Raw genomic sequence first — 19,454 nt, 5'->3', positions numbered from 1 at the left:
ACGGCGGCACTGACGGCGGCGGCCCCGAGGCGGGCGAGGCGGGCGAGGCGGGCGAGGCGGGCGAGGCGGGCGCCGCCGGATGCTGCGAGGCGGACGGCGCGGGCAGCTCCGCGGGCACTGCCCAGCCATGGGCCCGGGCCGCCTGCTGGTCTGGCTGCTGCTGGCATCCGCGGGCGCTGCTCCCTGCCCCGAAGTCTGCTGCCGCCTCAGCCCTTCGGTGCTGCGTTGCAGCGGGGCGGGGGCCCTGGACAGCCTCCGCCGCCTGCGGGACCCCGAGAGGCTGGCCGAGCTGTGAGTGCGGGGCGGGCGGGAGGGCACGGGACCAGCGAGCAGAGCTGAGCCCCGAGGGTGCGGACTCGCGGCGATCAGGACGGCGGGCGGGCAGGTGCATGCGGCAGGAGGCTGCACCCGGATTCTCCTCCCGCGCCTCGGACCTCCTCCAGCACCTCGGTCCTCCTCGCGCGCCCCATCCACCTCCCGCACCCCGGTCCTCCTCCCGCACTCCGGTCCTCCTCCCGCACCCCGGTCCTCCTCCCGTGCCCTGGTCCTCCTGCGCCGCCGCCGCTGCCGCGCTGTCGGGAACCACAGTTACCGCCTGGACTTTAGTGCTCAGGGCAGCTGGGCGCTGGCTTTGGGGGAACTAGGGGGAATCTCCGCGGACCAGGTCTGAGAGAGCCCAGCTTTTTGGGCACTCTTACTGCCTTATCCTCTCCCCAGGAGGGAGCTGTCCCCCACCCTTCCCTGGTCAGGACCCGCAGCCCGCACCCCTTCCCTCTGGAACTGGGGGTTGAACTGGGAGGTGGTGAGGAGCCAGAGCTGGGGGGGGTTGAGCTTTCTTCTCCACATGTCCCCGTGGTTCCTCGGTTTGGATGTAGGAAATGAGGGGCCCCCCCACCCCTTTCCTGGCTTCTCTCCCCCCACACCCCTCTCCCTGTCCACCCTGGTCTCCCTACTTGGGACAGGAAGTCGGGGCCCTTGCTGAGAGACTCCCCTTCCTCAGGGACCAGCCCTGGGAGGGATCTCCGGCCTTCTGCAGCAATGGTCACAAAATACTCAAGCATCCTCGCCCCAGGGCTCAGGGGTTGAGCGTCCACCTAAGAAGGAGGTTGCGGTTCCACTCCAGGTCATGGCACAGGCCTGGGATGCGGGCTCAGCCTCCATTGTGGGGCGTGCAGGAGGCACGTCCACGATTCTCTCATCATTGATGTTTCTGTCTCTCTCTCTCTCCCTCTCCCTTCCTCTCTGCAATCAATAAAATATATATTTTTAAAAAAATACTCAAGTATTTTAGCAGCTGGCGAAACCTACGGGAGTGTTCTGTAGTAATTGGCGTAGAGGTACTCCAGCACCACACGGTGATGGCTGGAAAATACTTGAGTATTCTGTGTGGCCGGCGGGGCCGGCAAGGCGCGTAGGAGAGAGGAGGACCTGCTAGGAAAGCCGCCTGTGGCCTGCGGCTGAGCGGGTGGCCGGGGGCCTGGCCGGACAGGCCTGGGAGGTGTCTGAGCCAGGGGCCATCCCTGCCTGGAAGTTACTTGAGCAGCCTGAGGTCGTTGGCACGGAGTTACTCCGTCTCCTGTGATTAACGGGAAGGTGCTCCATCTCTCTCATGGCCCCCGGGAGACCGGGAGGAGAAGAGATGGCCTTGTCTTGGTCTGGGCCTCGGTCTCGGCGTCATGGGAGGGGACATGAGACCCAGGCTGCCACCCATTCATCACCCGGGGCCTTCCAACCAGGAGCCAGGCTCCGGAGTGTTTCCCATCGGAGCTCTCATTTCTCCGTTCCCTCCTGAGCCCCCAGTGGGTCCAGCCTGAGAGCGAGGGGCCTGGACAGACTGGGGCTAGGGCGTAGGAGGCCTGCAGGCTGGTGAGCCGAGATTTCTCATCTCTGGGTGGGGCGGCAGCCGGACCCCCTGCCTCCGCCTGCAGGGTCCCCTCCTCCTCCATCACTGGCAGAGCTAACGAGGAGATAATGGACTTGAATAGACAGATTGATTATGAACCCAAGCGAATGAGGCAGCGTTGAGCACGCTGCGTTCTCACCCCTCCCTGGGCCCACACAGCTCCCAGCGCTCTGAGCAGGGACCACGCTCCCTCAGTCGCTGGAGTGTGTTCCCGCAGCCTCAGGGGGCTGTCTGCTGGGACCAGGGCTGGGAAGGGGAGAGGTAGACAGAGTCACTCGGGCTTACCCTGGTTCCCACAACTTAGGGGAAGTCAGAGGGTAGAGGGGGAGACTTCTGAGACAGGCAGTGAGTCAGGGGCTCCCTGCGTGTGTGTGGGTGGGGGTTCACCACCCTGCCCAGCCGAGTTCCCAGGAACTCCCTGGCATGTCAATGCAGAGGCTGGGCAGTGCCCAGGGCACCAGCTATCCCCCACCTGGCATGCCTGCTCTTCTTCCTTCCTTTCTCATATCCCTATCGAGCTTTCTCTGGCTCTGTCTTTATCTGTCTGACTCTCTGTCTCCCTTCTCTCTCTCTCTCTCTCACCTTCTCTCTCTCTCTCTCTCTCTCTCTCACCTTCTCTCTCTCTCTCTCTCTCTCTCTCTCTCTCTCCCTCCCTCTCTCTCCCTCCCTCTCGCCCTCTCCCTCTCTCCCTCTCTCCCTCCCTCCCTCTCTCCCTCCCTCCCTCCCTCCCTCCCTCTCTCTCTCTCCTGTCTCTTCCTATCAGTTTCTCTTTCTCAGTGTCTTTTTTTCACTCTTTCTCTGTTTGCTTTTCTGCCCGCCCCCCCCCCCCCCCCGCCGCTGACTGTGTAAGCCCCTTCACCACTGATTCTGACCCACCCTCTCACTGTCCGATCCTCCTTCCTAGGTCCCTCCTGGGGCAGGGAGGGGTTCAAGATGTCTCCGTCAGACAGTCTCCGTGCCTCTGCTCGCTCCGCTGGGAGGTGGCAGGAGGGAGTAGGGATCTTTGCTTGAGTGTGGAGAAGGGCCAGGGACTTCGAGGGGGGAGGGTGGTGTGTGTGTGTGTGTGAGGGGGTGTGGGTGAGCGGGTGTGTTTGGGCACACCTGTCTGCTGCCCATGAGGCATCCTCTATGCTCGGTGAGCCTGGGCCCCTTATGGAGGCCAGTGTTTCCGCCTGGCCCCATGGTGGGCATGGGCAGGAGAGGCCCCGTGTGAAATAGCAGGATGCCACGCTACGCTGAGAATGGACTTGTGTGTGCTTATGAGTGTGAGGACGCACATACATTCTCACACACATGTACGTGTGCGTGAGAGAGACATGTATCTCTGTGTCCATGTGTGAGGGTATGAGCATATCCATGTGCACATCTGTGGGTTCAGGCGTGCCTGTGTGTGACGAGGTGCATATATGTATGCCTCTGTGTGTATGTGTCCATGTCTGCACATGCACATGTACATGAGAAATGAGGGTGTGCATGTGTGGTGGTGTGAGGATGCATGCATACTGTTCATGTGTGACTTTTGTGAGGAGGTGTGTGCCTGTGCATATGTGTATGCAGGTGTGGGTGCGTGCCGGTGCCTGTGTGTGTGTAAATGGGCCTGTGCGTATGAGTGTTCGTGCTTGCACACGGGTGTGTGTGTGGTTGTGAGAGAGGCGGTGGGTGGGTGTGGGGGCTGAGGGTGGGTCTGGCCGCCTGTGACTCCCCGCCCCTCTCCCCACAGCTACATCGAGGATGAGCCGCATCTGCAGCGCCTGGAGCTCAACCACCTGCGGGGCCTGGGGGAGCTGAGGAACCTGTGAGGAGCGGGGCTGCGGTCAGGGCTCAGTGCACAGCCTGTGGGGCCGGAGGGCGAGGGCGCCAGGGTCCCAGGGGCCTGGGAGGACCCGAGAGGCGGCGGCCTGAGGGGCTGGAGGCGGTCGGAGAGCACGGGGTCCCGGCCGCTGAGGACGCTGTGAGGGGAAGCGAGGGGCCCGGCTCGGCACGGGGCTGGGGGCTGGGGCTGGCGTGGGCAGAGATGCCAGGACCGGAGCTGACCCTCTGCCCTTCCCAGCACCATCGTGAACAGCGGTCTCCGCCGTGTGGAGCCGGACGCCTTCCACTTCACCCCTCGGCTCAGACGCCTGTGAGTGCCCGGGCTGGCACAGCGGGTGGGAGGCCACCAGACGTGGCAGCTAATGGGCTGGGCCCTCCCCAGGGACCCTCCCCAGGGACCGGCAGAGGCAGGCTCCGGCCTGGGCTTCTCCTCCACTGCAGGGATGGCAGTGCTCTCACTCCCCCCTGAGCCAGAGGCCCTTCTGGCATCTCACCTCCGTGCTTCCTGCCACAGGAGCAGCCTCCGAGGGGCCTTCGCAGAGTTCAGATCCCCGTGAACTGGGGAGCACGGGGCAGGAGCAGGACCTGGGGTGTGGCTGGGACTCCATCCCCACGCCTGGGGTCCCGGCTCAGAGCAGGGCAGGGAAGGGCGGGCGGAGAGATGCTGAAGGAGAGACCCTTGGTGTCCCTGACTGCCCTCCCCGAGGGCACGAGGCCAGCAGCTTCCCCCTCATGGGCCGACAGAGAGAGGGCAGGGTGGTGGGACCTGCCAACCACACGGCTGTGCCAGGTCCTCTAAGCTCTGTGCTGTGTCCAGCGATTTCACAACAGTAACAACAAACATAAGGCGATGCTGACTACGTCCCGGGGCCTCAGTTGACAGTGTGTGCCTCCAACACGTAAATCAGTGACTCTGCATCTGGACAGAGTGTCACCCCCACTTTAAAAAGAGGTTCTGAGGCTCAGGGGTTAACGTTCTGGGCTGAGGTCACACCGCTGTAAGAGGAGGACAGACGCACCCTCAGCTCTGTGCTGCCAGAGTGGGGAGACTTCCTGACCCCCGTGTGGCAGTGCCCCTCTAACCCGGCCCCCAGACTGCAGGCCAGCCAGGCACGGAGAGCTCAGGGCGGGCCCCCGAGGCAGAAGGTCCCAGGAGGGGCAGGAGCGTTCTCATGGGTGCTGGCTGGTGCCGGGAGCTCCTAACCCAGCTTCCTGTGTGGCTGGAGCTGGCCCCCAGCTCACCTTCTCCGTCTCTACAGCAAGGGGCTGGGGGCCTGGGAGTCTGGGGGCCTGGGAGCCCTCTCAGTGTTTCTGTAAGTCCCTGAGGAGGAATGTGGGGGGGACTGAGGAAGCACTCTGAAACCCTTGTCATCCGGTAGGGGGCGTGAGAGTGTGGGAGCCCAGGCCCCCCGCCCCCCCATCCCCTTCGTCCTGGGCTCTGGGGGAGAGAGCACAGATGGAGCCCCTCCCCAGCTGGGGCCTCAGCACTCTGCCAGCTGGGGCCAAGGGTGGGGAGGCAGGAGCAGCTGTTCTCTGGATCCCCCTCCCCCCGGAGTCTGGGGAGGGGGTTAAGTGGGGTGAGCTCTTGTTCCAGGAAGACGAAGGGTACTCCAGAGCCTAACCTGTCCCCCCACCCCACCCCCAAGGCCTCCCTGCTGGGCTGGGCTCCCGGCCCCGCCCCTCCCTCGCTCAGCTGGGTCGGAGGGAGGTCATTGCTCACCAGGGTCTGTCTTTCTGTCTCAACTCCCACAGGAATCTCTCCTTCAATGCTCTGGACTCTCTCTCCTGGAAAACCGTCCAGGGCCTCTCCTTACAGGAACTGTGAGTGTGGGGCTTCCAGGGGCAAGAGCAGCGCGTGTGTGTGCGTGTGTGTGCGTGTGCGTGCGTGTGCGTGTGCGTGTGTGTGTGTGTGTGTGTGTGTGTGTGTGTGTGATACTGTCACTGTGTCTGAGGGGCTCTGGGGACTCCCTGTCTGTCTGTGCGCTGAGCCTGGGGACTCTGCATGCCTGTGAACCTCCCATAAAACAGGCTGCAGGCCTGCCCCGGGAGGGGCTTACTGCCTTGGGGGTGGCTGGGGGGTGGGGTGAGGTTCTGGCCTGGACAACGGCTTGTGTGTGTGCCCAGCAGGCGGGGGCTGCCAGCTGCCTGTGCGATGGTGTGGGTGGCACAGCAGAGGGCCTCCTGTGCTGGGTGCACCTAGGCCTCTGGGCCTCCCCAGGAGGCAGTGTCCTTCCCTCCTTGTCGCCCCCCCCCCGCCCCCGGGGGAGCCGGGGGTCAGGGAACGCCACGGGCCATGGGCACCTGTCTGGCTCTCTGCGTCCTGTTCCTTTCCATGTCTTGTTACTGGTGGGTGAGAGGGACTGCTCTGTCCACACGCCTTCCCCTCTAGACAGTCCACGCTGCTAACTGCACTGCCTCTTACTGTGGGCTCCAGCCAGGTGGCTCTCAGGCCCCCCCTGACTCTCGGTATCCCCCGCACCCCCAGAGCCCTGTCTGGGAACCCTCTGCGCTGCTCCTGTGCCCTGCGCTGGCTGCAGCGCTGGGAGGAGGAGGGGCTGGGCGGCCTCCAGGAGCTGCAGTGTCTCGGGCCGGAGCCCTCTGCCCTCATGTCCAACACCAGCTGCGGTAGGTGCCGGCGGCGGCTCGGGGGCCGGGACAAAGCCACGCGCTTGGGAAGAGGACACAGGGTGGAGCTGGGGGGTGGGGGACAGCGCGGAAGGGCGCCTGGGAGATGGGCATCGGCGAGAGCTGGGGAAGCAGAAGGTTGAGGAGCATTGCCGTGGCGGGCGCGGGGTCCCCGAGGAGGTTGGGGAAAGGAGCCGGGCTTTGGGGCCGGTTCTGAGGCCACCGCCTTCTCTAACACCCCTGGGGCATCCTGGGTGACCAGGCGTGCCCATGCTGAGGGTCCAGGCGCCCAATGCCTCGGTGGATGTGGGCGACGACGTGGTGCTGCAGTGCCAGGTGGAGGGGCAGAACGTGACGGAGACCGGCTGGATCGTCACGGAGCTGGAGGAGGTGGCCACGGTGGTGGTGAGCGGCCCCTCCCTGTCCCTCCCCGCTCCCCGGAGTCCTGGGCAGAGCACAGGGGGCACAGGCAGAAAGAGGCCACGGAGAAGAAGCACCGAGAGGGCAGCCGATGGACAGAGATGGTCTAGCTCCACGGCGCTCAGGCTCGTGCTGTGGGCGGCCCCAGGAAGGGCCCTGGCCCCGTGGGGACCCCGGGCTGTGCTGGAGCCACCTCTACGGGAACATGGTTCTGGCTGCAAGTCAGAGGGCCGCGGAGCCCTCGCCTTTGGAGCTGAGGGGGACCCTGCAGACCATTCCTTCCACACCAGCCCCTCCTTTCTGGAGGAGGAAACCGGGCCATCGAGGGGCGCAGTGTCTGTGGTCCAGAGCCGAGGCCAGGCTAGCACTGGGGGACTCCCGGCCTCTTCCTGGAGATTCTGGAAGCAGGTTCTCTTGGGTGTGTGATGAGCATAGAACAAAGGAGGCTTAGGTCTGGTTCCGGCTCGCTCACTCACTAATTCTTAGAGCGAGTTTCGGAAACATCTCTCAATCTGCCTGCGCTCCGTTTTCTTATCTGTAAATAGAGGAGGTGGACATGATGGCCTTCTTATGTCCTGCCCGCCTCCGGCCACTCTCTGGCTCTTATCTCCGTTGTTCAGATGTGTCTTTGGGCACCTTCCCAGGCTGGCCCCGTGTCCTCAGGCTGGCGACGGGCACAGCTGACTCAGGGGGCGTGTGGACAAGGTCAGGAGGGGCCAGCAGTGGGCTGTGCCACCCAGAAAGCTGTCCCCACCTGGGGAGACACACAGGGCCCAGACGGGCCAGTGCGACCCAGGGGTGTTCAGCGTGGAGGCCCTCACTTTGGGAGAGGGGTCCACTCCAGGGTGGCCGGAGGCCCTGGAGCCCTGAGCTTCCAGACATGGGGGAGGGGCCACTAGCCCCTGGTTCTCCCGCCCAGAGAGCAAGCCCCCGGAGTGACGGGAGGGGACAGGCAGAGGCGAGGGGTGGGCCAGGACGGTCCGTGGAGATCAGTCATGCTCTGAACAATTCCAGGTTATTGTCTGTCTCGTTGGGAGATTCACATGTTTGCTGTCAGTTATGTTTTCTAGAACCTTCCCGTAGCAAAGTCCCCCCGTAACTGGGCTAAATGGAGGGGAGGGAGGACGTCACCGTTAGAGAAAGAAGGCTGGCAGAGGGGAGATGGTGGGCGGTTTGGAGGAGACGGGCGGCAGAGGCGACCCCGGGCAGGGCTTCTCCCCGCCGGGCCGGCCACGGAGCTCGTACACGAGGCCGGCAGTTTCCGGCGCCTTTGACCTCCCGTAGCCAAGGGAAGCTTCACCTCCTCTGGCTTCACGCAAGGGATTCCACACTAAGGGATTTCCAGACAAGTGAGATTTGCCCACGGCCGCACTTATTTTCATCATCATTCGTTGAAAATGGCTCTCTAAATCGTCAAAAGATCATTTTGTCTACCTCAGCGTCTTACAAAGCAAGGAAACCATGGCTCAGCAAGACAAGATCACATCACTTCCACATGTTTGTGCTTTCTGAGGAAGAGAACCGGAACCTGGTTCAACCTTTTCATTCATCTATCTATCTATCTATCTGTCTACTTTTTAAATTATATTTTTATCGCCGAAACCGGTTTGGCTCAGTGGATAGAGCATCGGCCTGTGGACCAAAAGGTCCCAGGTTTGATTCTGGTCAAGGGCATGTACATTGGTTGTGGGCACATCCCCAGTGTGGGGTGTGCAGGGAGCGGCTGGTCGATGTATTTCTCTCATTGATGTTTCTAGCTCTCTAGCTCTCTTCCTCTCTGTAAAAAATCAATTTTATATATATATATAAAATATATATTATTGATTTCAGAGAGGAAGGGAGAGGGGCATAGAGATAGAAACATCAACAAAGAGAGAGAATCATGGGGATTGAGCCTGCAACCTGGGCATGTGCCCTGGCCAGAAGTCATGCCCTGACCTCCTGGTTCAGAGGTCGATGCTCAACTCCTGAGCTGCTGATTCCACCTTTTGCTGCTGATGCAGAATGAAGTCCCTTTGCCTCTCTGACTTCACTGTGTCTTCATCTGCCAGAGGAGGGCATGCCGCTGCTGTTGCTTCTAACTGGTGCCCTGCGCCCAGTGCCTCCCTTGTCCCCGACCTCCCCCGGGCTGAGACCAGGTGGGTGGGGGTGGCCTGGAGAATGGGGGCGAGGTCCTGGTTTGTTCTCCAGCGAGAGGTGTGTGTTTGATACTCGGGATTTGTGACATCTCTTTAGCGGTCCAGAGGGTGATGTTGGTTCGGGGTATTTTGTGTCTACTTTGAGGTTATTGGTTATGTCCTACATTTTCCAGATCATTTTAAAATAAATAATCTAGGAGAGCGTCTGCACAAACTCTACAGGAGGAGGCCCGTTCTCTGCCCGATTCTCTCCCATCCCTCTCCCCTCCCCCGCCCTGCCGGACCCCTCTCTCTTTCCATCTGGAGCCAGAGGGGGTCCCTGAAGACATCAGCTCTAGCCCCCACCCTCCAGCCAGAAGCCAACGGATGCTCTTCCTGATTTCCCCGTCTTTTTCCTGACACAGCAATCTGGGAATGGGACATCGCTGGGGCTGACCCTGGCCAGCGTCACCAGTGACCTCAACAGGAAGAATGTGACGTGCTGGGCGGAGAACGAGGTGGGCCGGGCCGAAGTCTCTGTCCAGGTCAACGTCTCCTGTGAGTCCCGGGGGCCGCCTCGTACCCACCCTCACCTCCTCCCCCGGAAAGAAGACAGAGGGCAGGAGGGGCTGGGGAAAGGGGTGAGATGTGTCTCCACAGCTGCTCCTTCCCAGCTGTTTCCAGGTTCCCATGAAAACCTGATCCTGTGGGGGAGAGCCGGGGGGCCCATCAAGGCCAGAGGGAGGGAGAGGGATTTCTTTTTGGCCCCGTGCCCGAGCCTCGCTACCTGCGGTCATCAGCTGTTCTCCCCGCCCCACTGCAGTTCATCATGCCTGACCCTCCGCAGGAGTCTGACTCTACGAACTCGTTTCTAGAGAAGCGATTGCCCTTCCCAGTTCCTCTCTAGGCTCACTGCCTAATTCCGCTAGGCCTGCCAAAAAGTTATTCTATATCTTCTACTTTATGGAACTTTTCTTTTCATCTGAAATGTAACATACACAGATTTCCACATAAAACCTCTACCCTTTAAGCAATAATTATTCTTTTTTTAAAATATATACTTTATTGATTTTTTTACAGAGAGCTAGAGACACTGATGAGAGAGAAACATCCCTCAGCTGCCTCCTGCACACCCCTATTGGGGATGTGCCCGCAACCAAGGTACATGCCCTGGACCAGAATCGAACCCGGGACCCTTCATTCCTCAGGCCAAGGCTCTATCCACTGAGCCAACTGGTCAGGGCAGCAATGATTATTCTTATCAGCACCTCAGGGACACTCCCTTCCCCTCCGCTCCATCCTGACTTTTGCGATAATCATCTCCTCGCTTTTAAAAGGAATTTTATGCAAATATGCTTCCCTATCACTATGGCGTAGTTTTGCCTGTTCTTGCACATTCTATACTTCAAGTATTATTTTTTGTCTGGTTCCTTTTGCTCACCTTATACGTGTAAGATTCATCCACGTCCATGGGAGAAGTTTTAGACCATTCAGTTCATTGCAGAATAATATTCCATTGCATGAGTGCTGGCTGGAATTCCAGTGTGAGTTCTGTATGCACATAGGTAAATGGGTATAGATATTTTCCTCTGATTGAGGTGCTTTTTGCCTCTTTCAGGTTGGGTTATTTCAAAACCATGTCTTCTTTCGAAACATTTTAAAACTTGTATTTGTTTTATTTTTTTGTTTGTTTGATGCTTAGGCCCTCTCCTATCTTCTTAAACTTGATTACACTTATCCAAAAGATGCCATGTTTAATTTCCATAAGCCGGGATCCCATCCTCTCTAGAGCTATTGCTCATTTACGTTAGGCCCACCACTTGGCCTCCCAATGTCATACACTTGCTACCTGATTTGTTTAAGATTCGCTGTCAACGCCCTCCCACCCCCACCAGCCCCTGCTCACGTCAGGCCATGCTGGGTCCCCTCCAGCTGTGCCCCCGGACCTCTCACCGGCCCTGTCTCTGGCCCGCAGTCCCGGCCAGCGTGCAGCTGCAGAAGGCGGTGGAGATGCATCACTGGTGCATCCCCTTCTCGGTGGACGGGCAGCCGGCCCCCTCTCTCCGCTGGCTCTTCAACAGCTCTGTGCTCAACGAGACCAGCTTCATCTTCACCGAGTTCCTGGAGCCGGCCGCCAACGAGACCGTGAGGCACGGGTGCCTGCGCCTCAACCAGCCCACCCACGTCAACAACGGCAAATACACGTTGCTGGCCACCAACCCCCTGGGCCAGGCCTCGGACTCCATCATGGCCACCTTCATGGACAACCCTTTCGAGTTCAACCCTGAGGACCCCATCCCTGGTGCGAGGGCCACCCTGAACCCTGCCCCCTCCCCGGGCTCCCCCTGGGTCCGCAGCCTGGTGGTGTCTGCTGTGATCCTGACCCTAGAAGTCAGAGAGCCCCATCCCGATGGAAAAGAGTGGGGTTCTGTTCTCCAGCTTTGTGCGGCCTCCATGCCCCTGCCTCCTCCCTGCCCCAGGAGCCCTGAGGCCCTGGACTGCCCCATTCCCACGGGTGGGCTGAGAGAGCCACCCCCATCCCACCCGCAGCCCGAGAAGGCCTGGGGTCTGATCCCACAAGCCACTCCCCGGGGGTCCCTCCCATCAAGCCCCAAGGGGGAAGGGGACTCGCTGCCCTGCCCCCACCTGACTGCTCTCTCTCCTCCCTCCCGCTGCAGTGTCCTTCTCGCCAGTGGGTGAGTAACCCAGGCTGGAGGCGGGTCTGTCTGGTCCCTGGAGCCAAGCTTGGGCGGAGGGTACAGTTAACCTGATCCCCAGGGGGTCAGCAGGGGCCGGGGTGGGGTGGGGTGGGGTGGGGTGGGGGAGGAGGACACAGCCTGTGCCCGGCCCACCTTCCCGCTCTGTCCCGCAGACACCAACAGCACGGTGGGGGACCCGGTGGAGAAGAAGGACGAAGTGCCGTTCAGGGTGAGCATGGGACGCGGGAGCTTGTCCACTTGGGGTTTGGGGGCGGGGCTAGGGGCTCAGCGGCAGTCCCTTCCGATCAGAGAACGGGAGCACCAGAGTCCGGCCTGCACTCGGCCACCCACCCTCACAGCCACAGCCTGGGCCCCGGGGGAGGCGGTGCCTGTGAGTGTGCAGGAGGGAGACACAGTTGGCTGGGGGGGGGGGGGGGGGGGTTCTTCGAGGTGGAGAGAAGCCCTGGATCTCACCGCCTCACCCCAGGTCTCCGTGGCCGTGGGCCTGGCGGTCTTCGCCTGCCTCTTCGTCTCTGCGCTGTTCCTCGTGCTCAACAAATGTGGACAGAGGAACAAGTTCGGGATCAACCGTGAGTGGAGGGGCTGCCGAAGGGCTGTCCGTCTGTCCCACTGGCTCTGTTTCCTGCCAGCGCTTCCTGACTCAGTCTCTGCGGGTGGGGGGGGCGGGGGCGGCGGTGCACGGCGTGCAGGGGCTGTGCAGGGGCTGTGTTGGGGGGTATGAGGGCCCGGCGGTGGGCGGTGCCTGTGGGTGTGCCGGGCTGGTGCTGGTAGTTCCAGAAGCAGCAGATGCTAATTGGTGGCTGGATGGTAGTCAAACGCTAAGTGGGTCTGGGAGGTCTGAGCTGGGGGGCGGGGGCAGGGGGAGAGTTCTTTGGGGGCCCCCGGGGCCTGGGGTTGGACAGGAGCCAGGCAGAGAGAGGCCATCATGGCTCTCCTTCTCCCTGCTGGCTGTCCCGCTCTCCGGCTCCTCCCCCTGCGAGTGACAAGGAGGGGCCGCCTGACTCTGTGGCCTGTGGCCGTCTCCCTCCAGGCCCCGCAGTGCTGGCTCCCGAGGACGGACTGGCCATGTCCCTGCACTTCATGACATTGGGGGGCAGCTCCTTGTCCCCCACTGAGGGCAAAGGCTCCGGGCTGCAGGGCCACATCCTCGAGAACCCGCAGTACTTCAGCGACGCCTGTGAGGGCATGCTGGGCCCGGGCGGGCAAGGGCGGGGCAAGTTTAGCGCATGCCCATGTCCAGAAGCCCCTGTGTCATCACCTTTCCTACCCAGACCTGAACAAGCCATCCCTTCCACCACCACCCCCGTCTCCTCCATCACCACCCCCGTCTCCTCCATCACCACCCCCATCTACACCACCACCCCCCCCGTCTATACCATCACCACCCCCATCTACACCACCACCACCCCCATCTACACCACCACCCCCGTCTACACCACCACCACCCCATCTACACCATCACCACCCCATCTACACCACCACCACCCCCGTCTATACCACCACCACCCCCGTCTACACCACCACCACCCCCGTCTACACCACCACCACCCCCATCTATACCATCACCACCCCCGTCTACACCATCACCACCCCCATCTATACCATCACTACCCCGTCTACGCCATCACCACCCCGTCTACACCACCACCACCCCGTCTACACCATCACCACCCCGTCTACACCACCACCACCCCCGTCTATACCACCACCACCCCGTCTACACCACCACCACCCCCGTCTACACCACCACCCCCGTCTACACCACCACCACCCCTGTCGCACCACAGCATGGGGCTTGGTGAAGGGGTGACGGCCCCCTGGGTGGGTGCCCGTGTGCAGTGCACCCCCGTCCTGGCCCCTCCCCGTCCTCCCCACGCCTGGGCTTCCATCTGACCCCGTGAGCCGCCCCCCAGGTGTCTGTCACATCAAGCGCCGGGACATCGTGCTCAAGTGGGAGCTGGGCGAGGGCGCCTTCGGGAAGGTCTTCCTTGCGGATTGCCACAACCTGCTGCCGGAGCAGGACAAGACGCCCGTGGCCGTGAAGGTGAGGCCTGGGCACTGCCGGGACGGGAGCTCAGGCCGGGGGAGTCCCCCCGTGAGCCCTGCCCCCGTACCCCCCCAGGTGCTGAAGGAGGTGTCCGAGAGCGCGCGCCAGGACTTCCAGCGCGAGGCCGAGCTGCTCACCATGCTGCAGCACCAGCACATCGTGCGCTTCTTCGGCGTCTGCACCGAGGGCCGCCCGCTGCTCATGGTCTTCGAGTACATGCGGCACGGCGACCTCAACCGCTTCCTCCGGTAGGCCCGGCCGCCGGCCTGGCCCTGCCCCGGTCCCCGCCCCCGCCCCAGGCCCCCGGCCCGGGCCCCGCCCCCGCCCCAGCCCCGCCCCGCCCCGGCCTGGACCTGGCCCCCGGCCCCTGCCCCGGTCCCCGGCCTCCCCCCCCCCCCCCCCCCCCCCCCCCGTCTCCCGCCCTCAGCCCCCCGCCCCGGCCCCCGGCCCCCGCCCCAGGCCCCGGCCCCCTTTCTAGGCCCCCGGCCCCCGGCCCGGTCCCCGCCCCTGCCCCAGCCCCTGCCCCGCACCGGCCTGGACCTGGCCCCCGGCCCCTGCCCCTGTCCCCGGCCCCCGCCGTGGTCTCCGGCCCCCAGCCCCCCGCCCTGGTCCCCGGCCCCCTTCCTGACCCCTGGTCCCAGCTCCTACCTCGGCCCCCGACCCCCGGCCCTCGGCCCCCTCCCCAGGCCCTGGCCCCGGCCCTGCACAGGTCTGGACCTGGCCCCTGGCCCCTGGCCCCCTCCCCGGCCCCCGCCCCCCGGCTCCCGGGCCCCGGCCTGGCCCCCAGCCCCCGGCCCAGCGCCGGCCCCCGACCCTCGCCCTGACCTCCGGCCGCAGCCCCGGCCCCGCCCCCAGCCCTGAGCCCTTGTCCCTTCCCTGCAAGCACAATCTTGCTTGTCTGTTGACCTGAGGGGGACACCAAGAAGCAGTGGGAAGACACGACCCCTGACCTTAAGGAGGCAGAGGGTGACTATGAGGACAGTCCATGCAAAGGAGGGGAGTCGGGGGGCTGCCCCCGCAGAAGTCATGTGCTAAAACTTGGGGGGTGAGCCTTGCAGGGGTGCATGTGTGTGTGGCCCGCCGCGGCCACACCTGTGAGATGGCAGCCGAGGTAACCGCTACCACAGCAGCAGCCTTCATTCCTCAGGCCCTCCCCGCGGTCCAGCATCTGTGCTGTGCTTTACGGCCATTCCCTCTACCTGCATCATAATGTATATTTATTGTCCATGGTCGCCAAGCATACATTGCCCTTTATACTTAAAGTTATCAAAAAATTCATTTCTTTGGCTTCGACCAGAACAACTCTGGATCTGTGCACTAATGTGAGCTGATCGTTTGAATAACTTCAAGAATTGCGCCCATTTCACAGAGGAGGCTTAGAGAGGCTTAGTTACTCACATAGGTAGTAACTGGGGGGGGGGGGGGGGGGGATATGCCCTCAGACAGAGCCTGCTTTTAGCCCGTTTCTGACGAAGTAAAGGGTCGCGGGTCTGTGCGATGAGCCTGTGGGAGGGGCGGTGGAGGCAGGGAGAGACGGGCAGGAATCCGCTGTGACTCACTAGCTGAGCCTTCTTTGTCAAGTAGCTTTCTCCTCTGCCCGGGCCGGTTGCTCCGGATGAGAAAGCTTGTGTGGTTGTTAGGGGACGGTCCTGCTTTGGTCCCCAAACAATCCCCCGGGAAAGAGGGGTCACCCATGCAATGGGGCTGCAGTCAGCTGGGGGAGGCCCTGGAGTGGAGCTGCCCCGGTGGGTGGGAGGAGCCACTGAGGGGAGGGCAGGAGGGGGCGTGGCCAGACCTGAGGGGGAGGGGGAGGGGGAGGCGGACTGGCTCCCAGGAAGAGAGGAGAGGAGCGGAGCGGGAGGAGCCCTTGCTCACAGGACACGGTGGGCCCAGTGCTGGGCCCAGGGAGGCAGCCGCTGTCGGGGCCCAGGCTGGGGGAGAAGCAGCCCTGAGTTGGACGGAGCACAGGGGGCGCCAGAGGAAGGGACCGGGACGCTCCTAACGCATCTGGAAGACTCCCCGTAGGAGGGGCCATGTGCTCCTCCTGGTCTCTGGGCCTTTGTACTTGCAGTTCCCTCTGCCTGGCTGCCCTCCCAGCCACTCCAGCCACTCCATCCCCCCGCGGCTTACCCGCCTCTGTTCCTCAGGGCTGGAGTTTCCGTTTAGATGTCTCTACCTCCAGGAAGCCTTCCTTGACTTCCTCCTTTCCTACCCTGAGGGCTGATCAGGTGCCCCCCCCCACACACACACACACTCCATCCCACTCTCCACTGCAGCTCCGGTGCAAAGCACACCGGAGATATTTAATAAATATCTGGAATAAACGAAGAAATTAACAGATAAGGAGGAAGCTGGCCGGTAGGAAAGGGTGGTGTTGTCAAAGCCATCAGCTCAGGCAAAGGTGCAGAAGGAGGAGTATTGGGGAACAGAATGAGTGGCCCCTGTGGGGAGGAGGCGGGATGCTGGAGACCTTTGGAGGGAAGGAGACCCCTCGGGAATGGCTGGGTATGGGGGGCAGAGGTGAGAGAGACGGGAATCCTGGAGGGCTCCGGGCGCAGAGCTGGGCGGGAGGTCAGCAGCTGCCTGCAGGGGCAGGAGGAAGGCATGAGTGTGGCACTGGTGGAAGCCCTGGAGCTGGGCGCCCCTGCACCCCTCTCCCTTCAGACAGCTGCCTCTCCTGTTCTTCCTCCTTTTCCCGCCCCCTGAGTCCCCTCCCCCATGCACCCCAGCTCCCCGGATTCCCCTTCCCCGGCCCCTAGAGTCCTCTCCTCCCAGCCCACCCCTCCCTGGCTCTTCTGCAGGTCCCACGGGCCCGATGCCAAGCTGCTGGCGGGCGGGGAGGACGTGGCCCCGGGCCCCCTGGGCCTGGGGCAGCTGCTGGCTGTGGCCAGCCAGGTGGCCGCAGGGATGGTGTACCTGGCCGGCCTGCACTTCGTGCACCGGGACCTGGCCACGCGCAACTGCCTGGTGGGGCAGGGCCTGGTGGTGAAGATCGGCGATTTCGGCATGAGCAGGGACATCTACAGCACCGACTACTACCGCGTAAGGGCCCTGGGTCCCGTCCCACCCCAGCATCCAGCCAAACCTCCGCTCCCAGCTGCTCGGCCGCCCGGAGCCTGCCCCCCAGGCCGCCCTCCTCCTCCTGGGCCTGGGCACCGGGTCCGAGTCTCTCCGGCTAAAACCCCGAGCTGAGCTCCGGGCTCTCGGTGGAGGGGGTGGGGGCTGGTGCTGACTCCCCAGGGAGGGCGGCTTAAAGCGGGTGGACCCCTGGAGGAGCCGGGATGGGAACCTGGAGGGATGGAAAGGCTCCCCTGTTTTCCCCGGCCCTGGGCGGGAGGGGGGCGGGTCTAGTCGGAGGGGTGCGCCGGGCACCCCGTGGAGGTGACCCCCCGTCCGCCGCCGCCCAGGTGGGGGGCCGCACCATGCTGCCCATCCGCTGGATGCCGCCCGAGAGCATCCTCTACCGCAAGTTCACCACCGAGAGCGACGTGTGGAGCTTCGGCGTGCTGCTCTGGGAGATCTTCACCTTCGGCAAGCAGCCCTGGTACCAGCTCTCCAACAGCGAGGTCAGCCCTCCGGCCGCCCGGCCGGCCCCCGCCCAGGCCTCTGGGACCTCGTCTCCTCTGCACCCTCAGCCCGGCCAGCCTCCCGCCCGCACTGCGCTCCCTCCCCGCTCCCTGTGCTTTGTTCCCTTCTTCCGGCTCCTGTTCTTGCCTCCGCTCACGGGCTCCTGGGGCCTCTCAGCGCCCCCAGTCCTTCCCTCCCTCCCCCCATCGCCCCACGCTGCATCTTACAGACCCCGTAGGCAGGACAGGGTGGAGGGAGAGGCGTGGGAAGAGCACGGCACCACGGGCCCGCCCTGCAGCAGGAAGGCTCCGGTCAGACCGCAGGAGGGACAGTCCTGCCCGCGCCCCCTCCCCCCCCCTGACCTCGCCGAGCAGCCCCAGGTGTCTGTCTTCCAGGCCGCGCCCCGCCCCCTCCTGGCTCACAGCTGTCAGTTTCCATTTCTTCTCCTAATGCAGTCTGCTCCCTGGAGGCCGGAGGGGCGGGGGAGAGGGTTATAGATTTTAATTTTCTCAAGCACTGAGAGAAGGAATGGGATTAGTGCCGCCTATAACCCACGTCCTCTAATGGGGTGGGAGGGGAGGAGGGAGGGGAGAGGCTCCAGGCCCCTTCCACCAGCTCCCCGCCTCCGGCTCTTCTCCTTTGAGACCCCTCAGCCGCTCGGGCAGTCCCTCCTGGAGTCCAGCTTTGGTCTCCCCTGCTGCAGTTCCTCCTCAGAGGAGCTAGGTCCCCACAGGGTGGTGCCTGCGGAAGAGAGAAGGAAGTGGGCTCGCCTTCTGCCTTCCAACGCAAGCAGCCATTTTTCAAGGCCCGTCCCAGTGGTCGGCAAACTCAGTCCACAGAGCCAAACATCAACAGTGCAACGGTTGGCATTTCTTTTGAGAACCAGATTTTTAATTTTATTTTTAACATTTTATTGAGTTTTTACAGAGGAAGAAAGAGGGATAGAGAGTTAGAAACATCGATGAGAGAGAATCATCGACCACCTGCCTCTTGCACACTCCCCACTGGGGATGTGCCCGCAACCAATGTACATGCCCTTGACCGGAACCGAACCTGGGACCTTTCAGTCCGCAGGTCGACACTCTATCCACTGAGCCAAACTGGTTTCGGGGAGAACCAGATTTTTTAAACTTAAACTTCTTCTAATGCCATTTCTTCAAAATAGACTCGCCCAGGCTGTGGTATTTTGTGGAAGAGCCACACTCACAGGGCCAAAGAGCCGCGGTTTGCCCACCACGGGCTGCACCCGCAACCCTGCATCGTTTCCTTTTTGCCTCTGGAGCCGAGCAGTGGAGGCCCTGCCTTCCTCCCTTCAGCCCTCAACTCCGGGCTGATGGTGCCGGCCGGCGCCCGGCCCCGCCCCTTCCTCAGCCCGCCTGGCAGGTCTTCTGAGCATGATTCCGGCCCTTTGGGGAGCAATCCTAGCCCAGCCCGCCTTCCCAGAGCCTGTCCAGCCTCAGTCCTCCCCCCGCTGGGTCAGAGTGGAAAGGAATCTGGGGGTTCATGGCATCCTTTTTGATTTTTAGTAGCCAAGAGGCCCAGACATCTTTAGGGCCTGCTGCAGCCTCGGCACCCCCTCCCCTGCCCCAGCCCAGTGTGCCCTCTCCTCTCTCCTCCCGGCGCCCAGGCGATTGAGTGCATCACTCAGGGACGGGAGCTGGAGCGGCCGCGGGCCTGCCCGCCGGAGGTCTACGCCATCATGCAGGGCTGCTGGCAGCGGGAGCCGCAGCAGCGCCACAGCATCAAGGATGTGCACGCCCGGCTGCAAGCCCTGGCCCAGGCGCCGCCCGTCTACCTGGACGTGCTGGGCTAGCGGGCTGGGCTGGCGGGGGCCGGGCCGAGCAGCCGGAGGACTGGCCCCTGCCCCGGCAGCCCCCGGCGTGATCTCCGAGCGGCTCTCGCCCCTCAGCATGCGGGAGGGTCCCGGGGGGGCGGTCTGGGAGGGAGGGATGTGCCCCGTTCTCTAGGTAGACTTCTGTCTCAGCAATTATATTTATTACCACCCGGCCGCGTCTCCTGCCAGTTCTTGGGGTGAGGTTGTCCTGGGACTGGGGTATGGGGCTCGGGGAGGGGGTGACTCTCTGGGATCCTCCCCCTCGCTGGTCCCTCTCAGCACCGACCCCCACTCCAGGCAGCTGTGTCCCCACCTGGTGGCTGCGGTCTGCCTCCCAGGCCTGGGCGCCTTGTTTACCTGGAGGCGAGGAGGCCTCAGGTGAAGCCCGTCAGACCCTGATTGCCTGTCT

At 63.0% G+C, this 19,454-nt stretch overlaps 1 protein-coding gene across 1 annotated transcript; it reads left to right on the top strand.

Moving 5' to 3' along the window:
• Positions 1-60: 60 nt before the first annotated feature.
• Positions 61-19,210, top strand: NTRK1 (neurotrophic receptor tyrosine kinase 1). The gene is made up of 17 exons (XM_036442595.2): positions 61-291; positions 3,624-3,698; positions 3,954-4,025; positions 5,468-5,536; positions 6,201-6,340; positions 6,603-6,745; positions 9,303-9,435; positions 10,853-11,179; positions 11,556-11,573; positions 11,750-11,805; positions 12,064-12,166; positions 12,628-12,774; positions 13,511-13,641; positions 13,720-13,892; positions 16,446-16,686; positions 17,052-17,210; positions 18,839-19,210. The coding sequence occupies exons 1-17, from the start codon at positions 80-82 to the stop codon at positions 19,022-19,024; spliced, it is 2,385 nt and encodes a 794-aa protein (XP_036298488.1). The 5' UTR covers positions 61-79; the 3' UTR covers positions 19,025-19,210.
• The last annotated feature ends 244 nt before the right edge of the window (positions 19,211-19,454 follow it).

This window comes from Pipistrellus kuhlii, unplaced genomic scaffold (assembly GCF_014108245.1).
Source record: "Pipistrellus kuhlii isolate mPipKuh1 unplaced genomic scaffold, mPipKuh1.p scaffold_m20_p_18, whole genome shotgun sequence".
Classification (NCBI taxonomy): Eukaryota; Metazoa; Chordata; class Mammalia; order Chiroptera; family Vespertilionidae; genus Pipistrellus; species Pipistrellus kuhlii.
This window is presented reverse-complemented; position numbering and strand designations above follow the sequence as displayed.